This window comes from Polypterus senegalus, chromosome 12 (assembly GCF_016835505.1).
Source record: "Polypterus senegalus isolate Bchr_013 chromosome 12, ASM1683550v1, whole genome shotgun sequence".
In the NCBI taxonomy this organism is placed as follows: domain Eukaryota; kingdom Metazoa; phylum Chordata; class Cladistia; order Polypteriformes; family Polypteridae; genus Polypterus; species Polypterus senegalus.
Genome location: NC_053165.1, coordinates 65,821,857 through 65,842,159, shown reverse-complemented (window position 1 = coordinate 65,842,159; position 20,303 = coordinate 65,821,857). Strand labels below are relative to the sequence as shown.

At 41.0% G+C, this 20,303-nt stretch overlaps 1 protein-coding gene across 6 annotated transcripts in view; it reads left to right on the top strand.

Moving 5' to 3' along the window:
* The window catches only part of ncor2 (nuclear receptor corepressor 2), a 313,848-nt gene that overhangs the window by 245,891 nt on the left and 47,654 nt on the right, over window positions 1-20,303 (top strand). For all 6 annotated transcript variants that reach the window (XM_039772027.1, XM_039772028.1, XM_039772023.1 and 3 more), the window contains exons 20-26: window positions 524-1,004; window positions 9,250-9,370; window positions 12,979-13,210; window positions 18,578-18,745; window positions 19,000-19,157; window positions 19,498-19,603; window positions 19,740-19,841. In XM_039772027.1, coding sequence (XP_039627961.1) covers window positions 524-1,004; window positions 9,250-9,370; window positions 12,979-13,210; window positions 18,578-18,745; window positions 19,000-19,157; window positions 19,498-19,603; window positions 19,740-19,841 — 1,368 coding nt within the window. The remainder of the gene's footprint in view (window positions 1-523; window positions 1,005-9,249; window positions 9,371-12,978; window positions 13,211-18,577; window positions 18,746-18,999; window positions 19,158-19,497; window positions 19,604-19,739; window positions 19,842-20,303) is intronic.

Genomic DNA, 20,303 nt, shown 5'->3' with positions numbered 1-20,303 from the left:
CTGACTGACATCTAAAGCAACGTGCTAAGGCCTCATAGGCTGACCTGATTTTACGTTGACTGTGTCCGCTTGTGCCAGCCCACTGGATTTTGTTATTCTTTAAGGGGGAAAATATTTTCCAGTTTAAAGCTGACTTGGCATACCTGAGTTGTTCTGCCAGCTGATTTTTTACTTCATCTGTGGTCTGAATGGTAAATGTGCATAGAATTGGATACAAAGGCTCAAGGACATGTGGGTGTCATCATAAAGGGGCTTCTTATTTAACGGTACGCTTTTGGAATTACTCGTTTTTTTCTTCAATTCTGAGCAGATTTTTCCCAACGTCTAAAGTGAACCAGTGCTCACCAGTTACAGACTCTGACATTACTTTGTATTTCAGATAGAAACCTAGTAAACCATTTTGTCATCCCAAAAGTTTAACAAATCATGTCTGGATCACAGGCACTTTTTAAAATCTGTTTAATTTTTGGAGTGTATCGAACAGAATGAATGAAAATAATAATCTTTTTTTTTGTCTTTTCAGTTGCAGCCAACAATAGTTCAGACACAGAAAGTTTGCCATCTCCCAGATCTACAGAAGAAGGCAAAACCAAAGATAATGATGTTGGCAAGCCGTCATTGGCAGATGAGCACAAAGATGAGGACAGTGGTGCAGCCAGTTCTGCCCTCAAAGACATGGATATCGGACCATGTGATCCAGAAGACAAAGGCATGATACAGGTCCTAAAGTCAGAGAAGGAGCCGAAAGAGGACAGTGTTGAAACTGATGAACCACCTGTGGTTGAAGCTATAAAGACAGAGCCGACTGAGGACAGTAAAGATCAGAAAATGGACATCGGTGATCAAAAGACTCACGGGGATATGGCAGACATTAAGCTAATGCCAAAATCGGTGAAGGATGAAAGCAAGGTTGGGAAAAAGTCTGGTTCCAATGCCGACAGTGACTCTAGCGCCACCTGCAGCGCCGATGAGGTGGAGGAGCCTGACACTGCTGACAAGAATAGGTAAGCATGCCCGTCTCCTCCCGGCTTGGCTAGCGAATGAATGAATGCCTTGCCAGCTTTACCCTGTAGTCCAGCAGATACAAAGCTGTGACATGGCTTCTTTGCTTCAAAACTACAGACACAGAAGCATAGCAGTGAGGTAAAGTAAAAAAATATGTTTTTGTCAGTTTTTTTTTTTTTTTGTTGCTGGCACTGCTTGCTGTTTCCCTTGAGATAATAAATAATTCCTTTGGTGGTTGGAAATGGCCATTGACCGCACTTGGAACCACTTTGACCAATTGAAAGTTCTCCAGCTATGGTGCTGCCTCTGTTTGTGAAAGCTCTTCGACGCTTGTGGGTTACGCATTTCTACACACGACCACAGAAGCAAACAGAGGGCAGATGAGACTGTAGTCCTTTTCATTAGTGAGAACGACTTTTGATAGTGCAGTTGTGCTGCCAGGCTGTCCCTTGTTGGCATGGCTTTTTGTCGTATTGGTATTGTGAACACATTGAATAATGTGAAAGCTGTGGTGCTGGAGTTTACAGATGATTTGCTTAGATTTACATTTGCTTTGCTTGCTATGTAAGGACACATTCATTATGTACTGTGTTTACTTGTCAGTTGTTCCTTCTTACTTCTGCGGCAAATGATCTTTGTCTAACTGTTTATTTGTTAATACTGTTATGAATGCTCAGGGTCCCAAAGCACATTAGTCCTGAAAGTTCAAAACACGCCCACAGGTAGTTGGCACCGTTAAACGCCAGGTAGACACAAAAGGGGCACATTTGTGAACACATTTCACTTTTAACAAATGCACTAAAACAAAAGCAAACTCTGCAAGGCACAAATGCCAAAGGAATTGCCTGAAGCAATAAAGCGATCCAAAGCAAATAAAGTCCCAAAACAGTGAAAGTGAGAAGACGGGGCAGAGGGTCAAAAATCATAATTACATTAAGCACTGAACACTCCCAAGCACAATCGAAATGGACTGCCAGAAACTGTGGGAGACCCTCCAAATTTATAGGGCAGTGATGGGCAGGTGGTCCTGCCCCTTGGGGGACCACCCACAAAACAAAGGGAACACTAGACATATATACGAAGGACCTGTGTGTGTGTGTGTGTGTGAATGGAGCAGTCCACTCTGCTCACACTCAACCACAGCCACAGGAGTTGGTGTGAATTCAATGGAAGGTGTAAAAGAAGCTCATGCAAGTCTGACTTGCATTTGCTGAGATGGCACATGCATGCACTTTTACATTTTTTCATCTTTTGCATGCACCTGACTTGTCATTGAACCCAAGCAGACAAACTCAGCTTTGTGGTACTTGTACACTGTACGTTCACACAAAGAGCTACCATATGTTTGCGTGAGACCATTTCCAGCCTGTCCTGCTCAATTTGTACCACAGCCGCACTCGACCACACGTCCATCTCAGACAATATATGACCCAAAAGTGAGCAAAAACTACATAAAACAAGTTCATGAACCGCAGCTAGGAGAGGAAACCTGGCCGAAATAGAACACTCCTTGGTGTATACGTATGACTCACTTACTTGGTGTCAGAACATGGGCTCATACACACTCTTTAATGGAAGCAAAATGTTTAGGCCTGGTGCATCCTGGCAAATAAATCATATTTTTTCTGGTACAAGTTATAAGTCATTGCTTTTGGTAATTTTAGAATTTTTTTTTTTTTTTTGCAATTCTGATGGTGGCATCATTTGATTTATACCAACTTATTAGCATTTGTTTGTTGAATTGGCCTCTTAGTGCTGCACTGTAGATGTGTGTGAACAGATTGTGGAGCCCACTTCAGGATGTGCCCCTCACAACTCGAACAGGCAGTCTGAAAAAGTATTGTTGGCATCTTGCTTGCCCCCTACCTTCTTGTTATTGGCGTGTCAGCTGCAGGTAAAATGGCTCTGCTTGTCAGACCGACTTTTGTTTCTCCGACAGTTTATGGCTAGCATTCACCCAAGTTCTGGGTCACTGGTAACGTGTGGAATGACAGGGCGAACTAAGAGGACACATGAGTCATGAAAAAGACCGTCTGCTTTATTTTCACCAGGTTTGTTAGTGTTCAGATCTCTGCAGTGGAAGAAATAACACCGTAGGCCCTGTGCCAGGGGAGAACTTGGCAAGAACAGTAAGATATGGAAAGTTAACGCTTCCTTTGCAGTCCAAATGCCACATTTAAAGAGACCTCATTTCAGGCGAAGCCCCGCTCTCCTCTTCTGTTGTGTTTTTCACATGAGTTCAGCATGACTGACGCAACTGTTCTAGGGCTGTAGCAAAGAGAAGATAATAAATAATAAGAGTAAACGCGCTGTGTTTCAAGACAAACAAAATACTATTTCCCACGTACCATCCCAAAGAAATGCATTACAAGAAAGTTACTAGCAACTATGGAGTGACGCAGGCAGGTTATTCATTATAATAATTTGGTTTATAAGAGTGTAATTAGTCAAATGTAAAATATCTTTAGAAATAAATCAGATTTCTGTTTAGCAGAATGGTATCAAAACTTTTTTTTTGATAAAGCTACGGTACGTTTAATTAAAATAAAGGTGATAGCAAGATTGAATGTGTCTTAGGTCTTGAAGTTGGATAGAAGGGCACAGGTTTGTGGCACATTTATACCAGTAACAAGTTGCCCTTGAACTAGCGAGGCGCAGACGTATTAGGAAGGACCGCATGTGGGTTACTTGAGGTCTGTGATATGGGTGAGCCACAGCATTTGGGCTCGATACACTTTAAAAATCCATTTTAAGGTAACAAGCTGATTTCTTACACATTTTTGGGCGCATTCAGTGCCATTGTTTGTGATTTGCCTTTGATTCTATGATGCATAAAGTAATTTCATTCTAACAGATGGTGCATTGCAAACATTAGCATGGAGTCCAAAATCCTATAGCAAATATGTTTTTTAAGGTCCATTATGTACAGTGCAAGAAAGGTTCATCCCAAATTTTAGATGAACTGTTAAATGGATGAAGAAAGTAATTGTGGAAGGCATAAAGCTGCATAATTTGTGGAAGGCGAATAGCTGACACCAAATGTATTACTTTAGAGGACTAGTTAAAAAATGTGAATAGTAGTGGTGATGAATTTTACATCTCTTCTCACATAGCAATGAAAAAGAGCTTAGCTATGGTGTCTTTACCTTCACACACATTGCCTTCCTCTTTTTAATCCAGAACGGCAGGCCAGGTACCACCTCACACCTTTCTCTGCCCTGTCCTCTCCTCCTCATGCAGGTTTGTCTTTCCTGCTCTACATGACCGCTACGCAGACAGGATTGCATCCTGTAGAACAGGGGTGGGCAAATTCAGTCCTGGAGGGCTGCAGTGGTTGCAGGTTTTTGCACTAACCCAGTTGCTTAATTAATAACCAATCCTTGTCAATTATTTAATTTCATGGCTTGCTAGTGCTTTAACTCTACCATGTCAAGTCATTCTCATATCCTAGATTTTATTTCCTTTCTAAGGATATCACCCAAATGATTTGAAGCCTAAAACAGATGAGTTATTCTCAGTGCTTCAGTTTTTTTCTCTTCACTTTCCTTCCAAGTATTTAATTAAACCCAATTAGTGCATAATAAATACACACAGGGGTGTAAACGGAGATATGCTGGTGTCTTTGGTCATTTGCATCTGATTGGTAATAAGGAGAAATTAAAAGCCAAGAATTCAGCTGTTTAAGAGTAAAATAAGCAGTAAGGGTTCAAAATCTTAATGAGCGAGACAACTAAAGTGAAGCAGAAGTGTCACTTGAGCAGTATGGGCTTCTCATTAAGCAGTTGGGTTGGAACAAATACCTGCAGCCACTGCGGCCCTCCGGGACTGAATCTGCCCACCCCTGCTCTAGAATGTCTGACTTTTATCATCTTGCGAGAATCTTTCCGGCTTCCTGTCAAGGTGCTGCCATTTTCAGTCTTACTCTTGTGCCCCCACGAAAAAGGACTTTTGAAGAGAATATAGTTACGTACTAGCTTTACTGACCGCGCTTCACACACTGGTATGCAGAGTGCGAATCCAAATTACCGCTGCAGGCTTTTCTCTTCTAGTTCCATGCTTAGAAATGTTTTATTTAAAAGCAGTTTTAAGGTTGGGCCCTACTCAGAAGAACATTCAGGCTTAGGGAGCCAAAAATGAACCTTTTATTACTAATTTTGAATGTGTCCAGCTCCTGGCCTCTAGTACGGTGGCTGTTTTTTTTTTTAGGAGGTTGCCAGGATCAGAGAAGAAAAGGAGAATTCCTCCAAATGAGACTACAACTAGAGTGAGGACCACACCGAGAAAAGGAGAGATTCATCTTGTGTCAGTGATGCGACAGCAGCCATTTTGCGCCTGTACGCTCACCACACATTAGTTAATAGGTGGTGAAGGGCTGAGAGAGATAGTTAGTCAATAAGGGACAGGGGATGATTAAGGGCTCCGAATGACCAGGCCATGATGGACAATTTTAGCAAGGAATTGAGATGCAATAAGCCTTTGGTTGTGAGGCAGCTTAAAGTGACATCCTTGGATCATGTCTGGTCAACTACAGGGCCACTTCAGCGGTCTTTTGCAGTTCCATCTTTGCTCCTGAGATGCTGGGCTGGAACTTTCTCTAGTGATGTTTGATTGTCCTCCTTCCCTGAACCTTGTATTGCTTAGAAATGCCCAGGTTTTCCAGGCAGCCTCCATCCTTTCAGTGACACTATGAGCTGTCCTCTGCCAGCTATGAGGTGTTCCCAGCTCTTGCCAACTCTCTCTGGCCTTGCACACTGTCTCTCATGAAAGTGTGAGATGCTCCTGGCGTCTGCTTGGTTGCTTGTGTTTTTATCTTCTAAGGAGGACATTGCGTGCTTTCTCCCGGGCAGCAGCTGTCTCTCGCTTGGGCTTGTGCCCACGGTCTCTGAGCAGACGTACACAGAATGCTGCTCCCTGATGGCACCTTTGTTCTCACTGTGTGATTTGCATGACCCATTCTATTGCCCCCTGTCTTCTCCTGAAGGTTTTCCTGCTATGCTGCACCAATCTGTTGGTGCTTTTTGCACCTTATCAGCTTTGTGTCTGTTTTCTGCAAGTTAAATCAAATTCATTTAGTCAGTTGCTTCTAATCATGGGTGAAATTTAATGGCCCAGTGGTCTTCGTAGTTCCTGAGGCCTGCTAAATTTATTCCCAATTTGACACAGAATAGTTACAAAGCATGCTTTGTAGGGGGCCATCTTTTGCCTTTTAACTCTTCAGATTGGAAGATGACTAGATTTGTTCTTCACCCTTTACTTTCTTGTTTCTTCTATTGTTTTAAAAAAAAAGCTGTTTTATGCAAGTCCTGTTTCATGTTCTCCTTCTAGTTCTTTGTAAGCTGAGCCATGCTGTTATCGAAGTTCTCCAGATTGAAGTTTTTAGGTTTTCAGAATGCAAGTTCTACAGTTGTGACCTTAGGGCGGTTTTGCCCGTTAAATGCTCTGCTGTCAGTTACAAAGATGACCAAGTGAGTTGTCGGGTTTCTTTCGGTGTCCAGAGCAATAATTCAAACAAAAAGACTTGCGTCTTCTTCAGAGCAAGAATGGTTAAGAATGGCTTTTTATTTATTCTGGCTGATATGATGCATGACGCATATGCTTTTGGTCAACAGAGACTGGGCAAATTGAAATCGTACTGCCAGAAGTATTCTGCCCAGTAAAGTGAATGAACGCATTGAAAGAAAAATGGTTTATTGAATATCACGTTTATGTTACAAGGACACATTAGGCACGAGGTTGACATCTTCTAGAAGAGAACCCCCTCTTTGGAGGTTTCATTTAAACCTGCCACATTCTGAGTTCATACACAAGTGTGGCACCTCAGTGTCCCCTGATATTAAAAAGAGCACAGGCTGGTGGAGCGAGCATATGGCACAGCGCAGCAGGAGACAACAGCTTCACATTAGTCATTAACGGTCAAGTGCTCTTACTCAGCATTTAAAAAAGCTTTTCTCATTGGCCACTGACCGAAGAACATGACACAAAAACATGAAGGAAAGAATAGATTGTGATGCATTTAAACGGAAAAGTTTTACCTAAAAACATTTGACAACTTATTATCGTATTTATCTTTATACTATCATGTTCAGCGTGTTGCTTGTGGCTTCTCACGGAACTGGCCGACAGGTCAGAAAGCTTCACTCCGTCATGGCTGCTGTGCTGGAAGCCATTAACTGACCACCGAGGCACTACATCCAGTTCTCATATGGTGAGGGTACAAATACAGGGTGGTCCAGATCTAATTATGCAGATCCAGATCGTCTGGATGACTTTGATTTATGCGGGGACGAGTCTTCAGTTCGCACACTTCTTGATGGTCTGGGATTTTTTGGGTGGTTTTCTATGCAATAAACTTAATAAGTTATAGCGTAATGAAAATGGCATCATTAGATCTGCACCACCCTATACATAAAGCAGAATGTGTGTTTGCCAGCATAAAAATGCCCAGCTCTGCACACGTAATTGAAACACGGTACTGCACTGCTGTTGCAATGAGGGCACCTAAGTGAGAATGAAGTTAACCATAAGCACTGACATTCCATTAAGTGGGGTGACACTATGAGTTTTGAGGCTCAGTCACGTATGCACAAGGTGACTGAGATATATAAAGGTAAATTGTGCGTGTCAGGTTTTATAAATCTGATTTTTTTCTTTGGTGCATGCACTTCCTGTTTAATGTTATATGCAGGTTTTCACTCTACAATTCACGGTAAATTTTATAAATAAAATCCCAGGGTGGAATTGTCCATTTTTTTTGGTTTACGTGTGTGTTTTTTTTTTTTACTACACATGCCATTCATGACTTTTTAACTGCCTCACAGATGTTATCCTTTTGCTCCCTTGAACCACGGCATATTGAAACTGCTATGCAGCATCTGTCCCGCATCGTGGCATTTCACATGCAGCAACCCTCACCCTGATTGATGGTCGATGGAGAGGTGGTGCTTTGTGGTGCTCTGTGCTAAATGGGGGACTCCAGCCTCTGTTGTTGACTGTGTGTCCAAGCTTCATGGCACTTCACAGAGGGCAGACACTCCCCCTCCTGGTCATCGACCGTGTGTCATAGCTTTGCTGTCCTCGATGCTTCACAAATGACCAGGCCCCACTTCTCCACTCAGAATGAATAAATCTCCACATACAGTATGTTGCTCACATTCACTCAGCAATTAAAAAAAACAAAGTAGAGGCAACATCAATGGCATCACATTGGCCCTTGTAAAGTTTCGGATTTGGAATTTCATATTAGGGATACTCAACTTGTACAATGCATATGCCCTATGTTTGTCTGCTCACGTCATACCTCTAAATTAAAAAATCTGCCTTTATATGTGGTTGTCGGTTGTACTCAGTTTCACCACATTTCTTGACTTTTAACACCTCGCCCCAGTCGCCTCTAAACCACTGGGGCATCCTTCATTTTCCTCACTGATATATAAAGTCTATAAAAGACGCCTGCGCCTCCTCTAAGAAATATGTCCTCCCCAATAAAACAGCAGACTGCAGAATTCCTTTTGAACCCTTGTCTCCACACAGCTTTACAACAAATACAAAGGAATTCTTTGTGTTAGAAGAAAGTGTTGAAAAAGATGCCTTAGACGAGTGAAGCAACCCTAAGTGCATGGTGGGAGAACTTAGCCAAAGTTAGGTGTCAGAATCTGTTTAAGAACATCTTTGAAACGGGCCTGCGTAGTCCACGGTTGTTATTCGGTGAGTCATTTGTCAAAGTGAAATTTAATAGAGCTTGTTGGCTGCCTAAGTGATGGATACTGCAATTTGTACTGTATATTATATAGCACCTTTAAAAGAACTGCTTACAGAGTCACTGGGAAAACGATTTTTATAGTAAATGGGAATTCAATAATGTAGCAGAATGCTGGATTGATTTATTTTCTGTACCTGGTTGATTTTAGATGAATTCTTGAGGAGCTGGAGCTTCTCTCTTCTGCATTCTGGCATGTCTGAGGTGTTTTCATCTAAGAAGTTACTTCTAGACACATAAAAGCTTGTTCAGTTTTCAAGGCCCTCGAAGAAAGCATGACGTCAACATGACAGCCTTTTATTGTGGGCAACCTCTAAGAGCGAAAGTAAACATTACAAAGAAATGACCCACTTTGCCAATTTGAAGTCAAGCAGACTTCAGGTTAAAGGATTAAACAAGAACTGCAAGTAGTGGAATGGTTAGAAGTATGTCTGTACTTCTTTTATGATTTCTTTATAGATTGCTACATTTGTTTTGGTGTCTTTCAGGATAAATTCTCCTCGACCCAGCCTTCTCAACTACTCGCACGATGGTGTCATCAGCTCCCCTGTCCAGAAGCCATTGGACCTCAAACAGCTGAAACAACGGGCAGCATCCATCCCTCCTATTGTAAGCAATTGTTATTTTACATTTAAAAACGTTTCAGGGTGAAAAACTGGTCAGCAGTGTAAGCCTTCAAGAGTAACCATTTTAATCCGGGGCCTGGTCCTAGTGTGTGTGGAGTCTGCACCTTCCCTCCATGTCTGCATGGGTTTTTCCCCCCGGAGTACTCTAGTTTAATCCCACACTGCAATAATGTTACGTTGGTTTGCAACTCTAAACTGGATTCCTTGGAGTGGGTGTGGGAGTCGCACCCACCCGTGTGCTGAATGCTTCCAGATTAGACCCTTGCTCCTTGTGGTCATGATCAGAACAAATGAGGTGCTGATAATGGGTGGACAGAATGATTCACTGCATACAACAAATGAAAAGGGTTATATTTCTGGTGTTCTTCCTCTGAATTTGCCTTTCATGCTCACTTTTTGAACCAGATATTTTCCTCCCAACACTTGTATTGTTATTCCTTAAAAGCACTGCTTGAACTATTGTGTCTACTGTTACCATGGCATTGGACTTGATCACCATGGCAAATGGCCTTTACGAAAAAGAAGGATAAACTTGGGGGTTATGGGGTTGGCTGGGCGGTTGATCCAAGAACATATACAGTTTTTAGCTGAACGCCAGGGTCAGACCCACACTATGTAAATGCTGCTTTATACTTCTTCGTCCAACCTACATCCTGGTTATTCATGCAGTTTATATTTCTGCACTGCACCACTTTGAATAGTCCATTAAAATGCAGGTAGTTTTTGTCATCTGTGATCACCGTTCCTCTTGCTCAGATTTTCTTCCTTAAGTTCATGTATTTGTCCCTCATATTTTTTCCACTTTTTTATGCATTCGCCATCTTCAAACCAAAAGACAAACAGAAATCCGTTTTATGAATCATCTTGTAGAGTTGCAAGGGTCTGCGTAGGGCTCACGTAGATGCAACGCATAGTCACATTTTTGAGGAGGTGCGCGTCGGGCTATGGCGTAGGTAAACCACAGGCTACATGGGTGACGGCGCGTTACGGCATAGGCTCGACAAAAAACACAAAAGAAAACAAACAAGTAAATGAGTGTATGTGCAATGCTCTCACAGATACCGATGTAAACGTAATGGATTTGCAACAAAAAGGACCACTGGCTTTTGTGATTAGTCACTCAGGATCCATTTTTATTTAATATCTTTATTATTGTTCCTCACAGAGGGTTTCATTTTTTTAACTTGTAATTTCATACATCCTGTTTCATTTTGTATTTCATTTACTCTTTATTTGTTCACCAAAAAAGAAGTCAAGAATGTAAAACGGCAAATAGTGTTGAAATTACTGTCAGAGGTTAAAAAAAACAAACTAAATTAACACACAAAAAGAACTGAAATAAAAAGAAAATTTAGGATCGGCTGAAAAATTGGGACCTGCAATTGAAAGAAAATGTAACAAACAACAAAAAAGTATTATTATGTCAATAACCAGTGCCAGAATAAACCTGTGTTATGATATTACTGACATTTCTGGTTTGAATCTCTTTTATTCAGTCAGTTTATTTTTCTGCTATCTTGTACCCTAAATGTAGTTTGTTTTTTGCTTGTGACATTAATTCTGACGTCCATCTGATGTTTGTTGTTTTACATTTTTTTTTTTTTTTTCAAAATTTACCTTGTTTCTTTTTGTTATATATTCATTACATTTGCATGAATATTAGGGCATTGTGCTTACTATTTAGATTTGTGTTTCTGCGTCATCTGTAGATACTCCTTCTTGGTCTCCAGGATGTGTTTTTGGTTTCACTTTTGTATGTAAGGACAGTGGAACCTCGGGTCATGACTGTAATTCGTTCCAAAACTCTGCTCGCAGCCCGATTTGGTCGTGACCCGAACTAATTTCCCTCATAGCATTGTATGTAAATACAATTAATCCGTTCCGGACCGTACGAACTGTATGTAAATATATATTTTTAAAGATGTTTAAGCACAAAAATAGTTAATTATATCATAGAATGTGATATACAGTGTAATAGTAAACTAAATGTAAAAACATTGAATAACACTGAGAAAACCTTGAACAGAGAAAACTAACATTGCAAGAGTTCACGCTACAGCCTTGCGAACCGCTCGCTGTAAACACTTTTTTTTAATGAGTTTTAAGCACAGGGGAAAAAAAATGAACATTTGAAAAATCCTTAATTTATACAAAAACTAACCATAAACAACCAAGAAAAGTATCCTTGCATGAGTCGAGTTCTGTCATGAAGGAAATGAGCAGGAAGCTGGGTGGAGAGGAGATTACAGTTTTGAGGTAAAGTCCCTCTGTGCGATGCACGTCTGACCGAGATCGATGTACTGTACAGGGAGGGACTGAACACGTGTGTAAATCACCGGCGCGTACGAACCGGAAGGGAAACTGGCTTGTTCGTCACCCGAGTGTGTGGTCGTGAACAGATACAAAAGTTTGGCGAACTTTTTGGTCGTAACCCGATTTGTACGTGTTCAGAGACGTTTGTGACCCAAGGTTCCACTGTATGTATGTATATCTGTATATTCAGAGCCCAACACGTTTATTGTTTTTCCTTTTGCCTCTCCGATCAGCTGAGATTCTTGTTCAGTTGATGGCTTCTGTGGTCTAAGTGCCATTTTGAGGTGCCAGTATTTGGATAATGTTTACTAAATGGGTACCTTGCAGATTGCAGAGTTTGTAGTTTTCACTGTAAGGTTTATGTGGAAACCGGTTTTGAGAGGTGACTAGGAAATAAAGGTGGTCCTGTTCCCTGCATTGTCTTGTTACCATACAGTAGTAGGATTCATTCATACTGTTGGTTTTTTGGCTTGGAGTTTCAGTAAATGTCATTGTTTCACAACATACTTTTGCACAGAAAGCAGTTTTTGATTGAGCCAGGCCCAGGTAATCCACTGTCGTTATTCAGTGAGCCATTTATCATAGTGAAATTTAATAGAGCTTGTTCCTGAGCTAAGCAATAGAAACTGCTAATTTTTATTGTGTAGTAGCCGTCCCCCGCATCTCCACCCGCGTGGCAGTGAAACAAGACAGTAAGGAGGGCCCCGCCCAGCTCCCCACTCCTGACATCACACTTCCTCCTCCCCTCGGCCCGCAGCCTCTGTCTCGGATTAGTGTGAATATATCGCTCCTGCAAGTGAACTATGATACTTAGTGCAATGAGAGAAGTCACAAAATCAGCCGGAATGTTCAAGCGAATTATAGAAAAAAACCTTCTCTAAATTCGTTAAGTAGTCCTCTTGTTCGCTAGATAACCGGAGGTAAGATACGCTCCGAGGCTGGCACAAGAGTGAGGAGGGCCCTGCCCCACTGTGTGTCTCGGATTTGCTCAAATAAATTGGTATTGCAAGCAAACTATGATACTTAGCGCAATAAGAGAAGTCTCAAAATCAACCAGAATGTTCAAGCAAATTATTGAAAATAAACCCATCTAGATCTGTTAAGTAGTTCTCTCGACATTGGATTTTATACATTTAAAGATATAGCACTGTTTAAAGAGTTGCACTTGTTTTTGATGTTTTAAAAATTTAACCACTAATCAGTCACAAATATTTCTTTTGCCTAATAACTTTCATAGTAAACATTTGACTCTCTTGCTGTTCTCTCTCATGTCATTAGATGCCAGAGGTATTGCCACAGGGAGGTGCGCATAGTGCCCAGCCTCAGGTGCCCCATCATGCTCTGGCCCTGTACCAGCAGCAGATCTCCATGGTACACGAGTCAGTTCAAGAGACTAAGGCTTTGGCAAAGCAGCAGACCACACAACAGCAACTTGCTGAGAAAGAGCAACAGCGAAGCAGCAGTCCTCATGTAAAGTGCAAGAGTCCTGTAACCACTGGTGACAAGGAAGGTAAGAGCTGCACCATCATCGTCATCATCATCGTCATCAGTGTCCATGCCCACCCTATGCCTAGCCTTTCATATCAGACACATTTGGAATTATTGGTAGCTGTAGTATGGACAATTGAAACTTGTTGTCTGAAATTTGTTTTCAAATCTCTTGGAAAAGAACTTAAGGTTGTCAGTGAACAGGTCATCCTTTACATTTTGTTATTTAAATTCAGGAGTATCCAATTAAATCATTTTGGTAGTGTTTTTACTCGAAACAACTTGCTCACTAAATGACAAGTTTATAGTTGAGTTGTTCCTGATTAGAGCACTGGCAGGTCACAGGGCTTGCACACAGAGAGTCAGTGGGTTTTTTGTGTCACCCTGACATCGAGCTTGTGCCATAATCCTCTTTCACAGTAGCATTCAGACCATGTTTATATCCAACATAGTTTGTAACTCAGTCTAATATGTAAATGTATCTACTCCAGTTGAAAAACAGGTGACATAAACAGCTGTATTATCGTGCATGTTAAACCCGCCACACTGAAAACGCAGAAAAACACTTGCCGAGTGTACATTTGAAGTAAAAAAATATCTGGTTATTTGTGAATCATCTTGCATACCAATTACACATGTGAGTAGTGCTTTCATATCACTTATTCTGATGAATTAACAAGCCTTCATAAAATATTAAGTGTAAGTGAATTCATAATAAAGAGAGCAGTGTCGCTGCCTAGAGCACTAATGACCTGTGGGCTGCTACTTGGGTATAAATATTCTAGTGCCAAATTGTTCTTTTTTGCTTTCCACTCCTAGGAAATAAATCACTGTTTCTTCTGTCTGAGGACATTGTTAAATGAAATCTCTTTAGAGGCTGAACCTGCCTTTCCTGTCATCCATCTGTTTAGGCCTCTCTAGCCTCTTCTTTTGTTGAGTGCATCTAGTAAAACATGGCTGTTGCCTTTCAGCTGGTTTCTTTTTCCTGTCCTTCCTTGCAAATGTCAGCAGCAGTTTAACTTCAGAGGGTTTATTGCAAAATTTAATAATGAATTCCTATAAATAGCAAAGCAGATTTGCAAATGATTTATGTCTAAGCTCTGCAAATACTTCACTGCTCATAATAAATACTATTGATGGATATAATGGGGCAAGGGGGTCAATAGGCTGCTTTGTGCAAATGTTTCATTAAAAATGAAGCCTTTTTATAATGATGCCTGCCCATACTGCATGGATGAGTAATTCATGCGTTACTCTGACAAGAATGGTCAGCAGCATGGCTGCCAGGTCCTAAAAAAATGTCCAGCCCAAAGATAACTCAAAAACCACATGGCGGCGCAACAAAGCAGCCCCACACGTGCCATATGCAAAGTGACACACCGGAAAGCGGTGGGCGGAGTCTCTCTCCGAGATTTGAGGGCGATGAAATAGGTACGTACTATCGAAGAGCTGTCCCCCTCGGAGACACGAGAGGTAGAATAGGTATATACCATCAAAGAGCGGGGAGGCCTCCGAAATTTAAGAGTGATGAAGAATGCATGAGCCTCACGTGAAGGAGAGGGCACCACCGATGGATGAAAAGCACACTAATAGAGCGGAGGAGGTTTGAAAAATAGACCAAAATACCACATTATATTGTTAAAACAGAGGCCCAAACAAATTCAGCCTGTGAACACCGATCTAAAATAGCCCATTTGGACAGGAACACCACAGACCTTAGAGCACTGAGCATCAGTCAAGCTTCAGCGGTCTACGTGGTAGTCCTGCTTGTGGGAAAGTGTATTTCGTATTTGATGAAAACGTGCCTAAGTGCAGTGCTACACACCCTGATGTGTGCTTGTACCCAATATTTTTCTAACATCCATTAGTGTTATTTTTTCTCCCACATAATCTCTATTCCAAGTTGAATTTTTGTCACGGTTCATTTGACGGGGTTTTGCTGACTCAAGGGTATCTGTTACTCACCCAGTTTAATATCATTTATTAATTTGAACAACTGGACTGTTATTTCCACCCATATTCCACTTCTTTGTCCTCTGTGGGATGGCAGAAGTGGGTACCTCTTTATGGAACGGCAGCTGAAAGACAATAACAGACCCTGGATGAGATGGCACTCATGTCTGTCACTCCCTCTCCAGCTTGTTGATTCACCACTACACTTCGCAGCTTATCTTTGAAAGAAAACACACAAATTTGGCAAAGCATGGAAATATAGAGAAGGCCTCACTAGCTGGCATTGAGAATCTGGTGATCCAGCCCCATGAAGGAGTAATGCGGCCTGCTTGTGCAGTCATGAAGTGAAATCTTTCTAAATTCAGTTCACTTTAATTATTAAGTGAACATCATGTCATAAGCTTCATGCCCTCTACACCTTTACAAATACAATATGACCTTAATTCAAATATGCCATAAAAAGTATATTATTAAAGGCAACAAATGGAGCATATTCTTACACATCTACATCATTATGCATGTGTGCTGTGTGTGTGTGTTTATATACATAATATATTTTTATCAGTACAACATACAGTTTTTCAAGGCAGCACAGTAGGGAAGAAACCCCACAATGGATTTTATCTTGGTTAGCCTATTGCCCAGCTCTACTTGCTGGCATACAATATTAATTATTGTGGAGGAATAAGTCAAAGGCATGGCACTGGTGCTGCCCTGGTCCATTTCCATATTTAAATGTCTAAGATGAGTTGTAAACTCTGCTTTAAGGCAAACTAAAGTAGTACTTGAAAAATTGAACACGTGCTATCAGTTCAGCTTCTGAGCTTGAGGCAAGTTTAAATTTAAAAAAATTACTAAATGAAGAATTTGTACAGACAGAAACGCACATTGTTTAAACACAGAGAAAAACAAACTTGTTTGAAACGGGTTAATATAAATTTTTTCTGTTCGTTAATTGATTATTGAAAAAAACTCAGTCAGCAGCATCTCTAGGGGTCCGCGGTCAGTTAGAGCAGACAAAGTCAGAGATGATCGCAGTCCTAGAGACCTTGGCCAGCTGTCCTCTTCCAGTGTTGTGTGGCTTTGAATTGCCTGTCAAATCAATAAATATGGACAGTAAAAAGTAACTGTGCTTGATGCTAATTATTGAACTAGCACTGTTAGATCCTGTGCATTCAGTGCATATAGCAGGTCTTGGGAAACTTTGGAGTAAATTAATGTCACCGATGACACATTCCTTTTGTCTGATATAATAACAAAGCACAACAAAGGTAAAGAGTTGGGGTGCCAGCCGGTAATTCCCTGTACATTGTGTTGGCAAAACAAAGGGTCAGTTTTAACAATGTGCACATAGTTTTACATTTACTTTCTAGGCTGAGGCCTTTATCCAAGGTGACTTACAACATTTATGATACAATTGGTTATTCCATTTCTTTTGGTGTCCCAGTTGGACCACAGGCAGATCAAGTGACTCATTGCTCATTGTCACACAGTGTCCGTAGCGGGATGTGAACCCACCTCCTAAGGTTGTGAAGTCCAAAGCCTTAGCCACTGCACCACACTGCCTGTGTGTTTTAGAAGACGAAGACGTCTTTGTGGCTGCAAGTCCATCAGTTAGACCATCGAATACAGGAAGAGTTGACGATCACATGGTGTCCTAAACGGATTAACTGAGGAGCCGGAAGTGTCCACAGGGGGCTTCTGGTCTGCAGATGAAAAAGGAGAAGATAAAATAGCACCGCTCTCTTCTTGGGGTGGACTTGTAGCCATTTATCAGCCCCGAGAATGCTCCCTAGTTACATGTGTGTGACGCCGACTAAAATTAAGCCACATTTTAAAATACTTTGGAATAGCATTTAAATGAGATATATACATGGATTGAGATGAGGAAAACCAGCTCACCCTTAGAACTCTTACTGTCTGTCTTTGAGGAGGAGCAAAGTTTGACCCTCTTTTGGTATTTATCTGCCTGTTAATACTGATTTTAACTTGTGGGGGGCTCTGGGTCATGGCCAACTTGTTTTTTTTTTTGCTCCTCCCATTTAAATGATCCACTAGAATTAGCATTTCTGTTACTTGAAGAATAAAAAATATTTAGGGCTTGGAATTTTGTGTAATGGGGTTTGCATTCTTATATGTTCACATCCTGTCCTGTCCTGAGCACATCCTTTGTTATACTTAAACCGCTGCTTTAACATTTTTTCAGTTTTCTGATTGTATTTGTTCATGTGAGTAACAAGCAAAGGAGGGGATGGACGGGCTATAAAAGACCTTTCATATAAACATACGTTGGATCAGAATACAATCAGTATGAGAAATGGGGTGGCACGGTTGCTCAGTGATGTAGAGGCTCTTCTCCAGGTCCTCGGGTTCTCCTCCACGTTTCTGAAACAAATATGTCAGCTTGATTGATTATTCAAAATCAGCCCAACGTTGGGTGAGTGTGTCAATGGGACCTGCAGTTGATTAGCCCTCCACACAGGGCAGAAACTTATCACTGTTCAGATGGTATGTACCTCTGCCTTTGACTCTGACCCTGATGTGTTAACTATGATAAATAGAAAATACTTTTTTCCAAGTTACTTTAAATGGCTGTTGACATGCTGAGTCCGGCTTGTTTTTCTTAAAGAAAGCACACTGCTGCGTTTCTTCTGTCGTGGCTCATTCTATCCAGGAGAAAACACTTGATTGTCACTTGACACTGCTTCAAAATGCCTGAAATCCTACTGCACCGCCATGACCATTCTGAAGTAGTCCTCAAGGTTGTTTTTCACCAGCTCCTTAAATCGTGACTATCTATTTCAAACTCACTTATTTTATAACGTTTTCCTTTTGTCGTGGAAATAAATGATCTTCCTGACCTGAGTTTTGTCGTGGTCCTGTAGACCCTCTTTATGCTTTAGTTTAAGAGAAGTATCCAAATTGCCAGTATGCTTTTCTTTACTCTTTTTTTTTTTTTGTTTTGTTAAACATTTACAAGTTGATGTGATTCAAATGTAGCAGTACCCAGCTGGCTAATGTGTTGGGTATTTGAGAACATGTGATACACAACTGAAATGCCATAAGGAATGAAAAACCAAAAATGCCTGCATACCGAACAACCTGTTTACATCTTTTATTATTTCAAAAGGCGCATCACTGCAGTGTGAATCACAAAAAGCGTTAAAAACACATACTTGGACGTAACCGAATGTGAGTGAAACGCAGCCATAACAAATCTTTGTTGAATAGCCGTCAAGTAATGACATCACGGTGCATATACAGCTTGATGTGTACACAGTGGGTAAGGCTTTCAGCTGTGCTCCCTGCAGGACAGTTTGATATGGCTGAAAGTCAGTTGGTGCTGGCAAGCAAATGTTGACGATGGGTGAGAAACACCATGACTGAGGTCTGTCCTGCTTACGTTTACAGTGTTTCAATTTATTTTGTACAACAGACAAGCCAGTGTCCTACTCGCCGATATCAGAAAGCAAGAAGCAAAATGGAGAGGAAGATTTAAGGCCTGCAAATCTGTCCAGGCCATTGCTGTCACTATATCAGCCTTCTGCACGGGACATGGCCAAACTGTGTCCTTCAGAACAGCACATTCTGCACTGCAGTTCAGGTGAGCTGGAAACAACTGTAAGAACTGAAATGGGTCATATCTGAAAATATTTATGTTTCAGCGTAGATGAATACCTTTGTCAAAACTAGCAAGGACCATTATTAATTTGTCCCAAATTATGTGGTATTTTTTTTTCTTCAAATTTTCCAAAGAATGATATGTTGATCATTAGCAGTTCAGGAGTTTGATGGTCATACTGTGAATATTTCTTGGCAGCATTGTCATATTTTGCTTGTTTCTCCCTTTGGGCGCAGTGTTTCAACCATCAGCCCATCACATGGCAGTTAACCTCCAGCAGGAGAACAGTCGACTGGCAGCAGTGCGGCCTCTACACATCCCAGACCCTCCACCTCTGATATCCTCATCTAAGTTCTCTGGAGGCCCAGAAAGACCTGGAGGCTCCATCACACAGGTACTAATAAAAACAGCGAATGTGCATTACAAGGCTGATGGATGCTTTTCTGTCTTTTACTAAGAACTGATGGAGGCTTTGTTTTAAAACTCTGTGTTCTGCTAGCTATCTCCAGGTTTTACATCTGTTATGTATAAAAAGAAAGCACTGCAAGTTTAATGTGAAGCAAAGCTTCTCTTCACAATTTAGATAACGAACAGTACTTTGTGTGCTGCTCTTTAGTACTTAATTTAGAAGATTAGTAGCATTTCATTGGTAAACCAAGCTACAGTGTTTTGTTAGCGGTGTTCTCTTCATGCTCAGACCTTTCTCACATTTCCTTTCTTCATTGTTCATTAAGGGTACCCCAGTACAGTCTCACACTTCACAGTATGGATCGGAAAACAGGAAAGTTCCCATGGGCTCAGTTACAATGGGATTGCATTGGATGGATCCCAAGAAAATGGGTAAGCCTTCTTTATCCCTACAGCACTCATTATTTTTTACAGCTGAGTGGCATGAGATTTCGTTGGTCTGGACTGGAGTTCTTTTATTTATTTGATTTTTCTATTTATTTATGAACTTTTTTTTTTCCTTTTCCAGTGCCTTTCCCAATAGTAAAACAGGAGCAGCTTTCTCCCCATAGTCAAGCAAATCAGCCAGAAAATCTGGCCATGCAAGGGTCTGCTCATGACAACACCAGGGGTAAGTCACATGAAGTAGCCCCATGTTAAAATGGTTTAGCATTTGTCAAGTATTAAAAAGAAAAACTCTTCATTTAAAATAATGAGAGGACATATAAACTAATCGAATATCCAAATGGCAAGTGTAGGGCCCAGACTTACTTTGCTGCTGTGGTCCCTTTAAAGTCTACACTTTTAAAACAGAAGGTTAGAGAGCCATGCATGGTTACCGCTCACCTTGAAATCTAGTTAGTACGTGCATTTATTGCTTTACCTTTGGCTTCTTCATGTTGGTGTTGTCTTATATCTTTGTTTCCCTCACACTGCTGTACATTATTTATTACCATAGTGTTGTCTTTTTATATTTATATATTTGGATCAGGCAGGTAAAGTGACTTGTCCCAGTCATTCACTGAGTATAGGGTAGTCCAGATCTAATTATGCCATTTTCATTACGCTATAACTTATTAAGTTTATTACATAG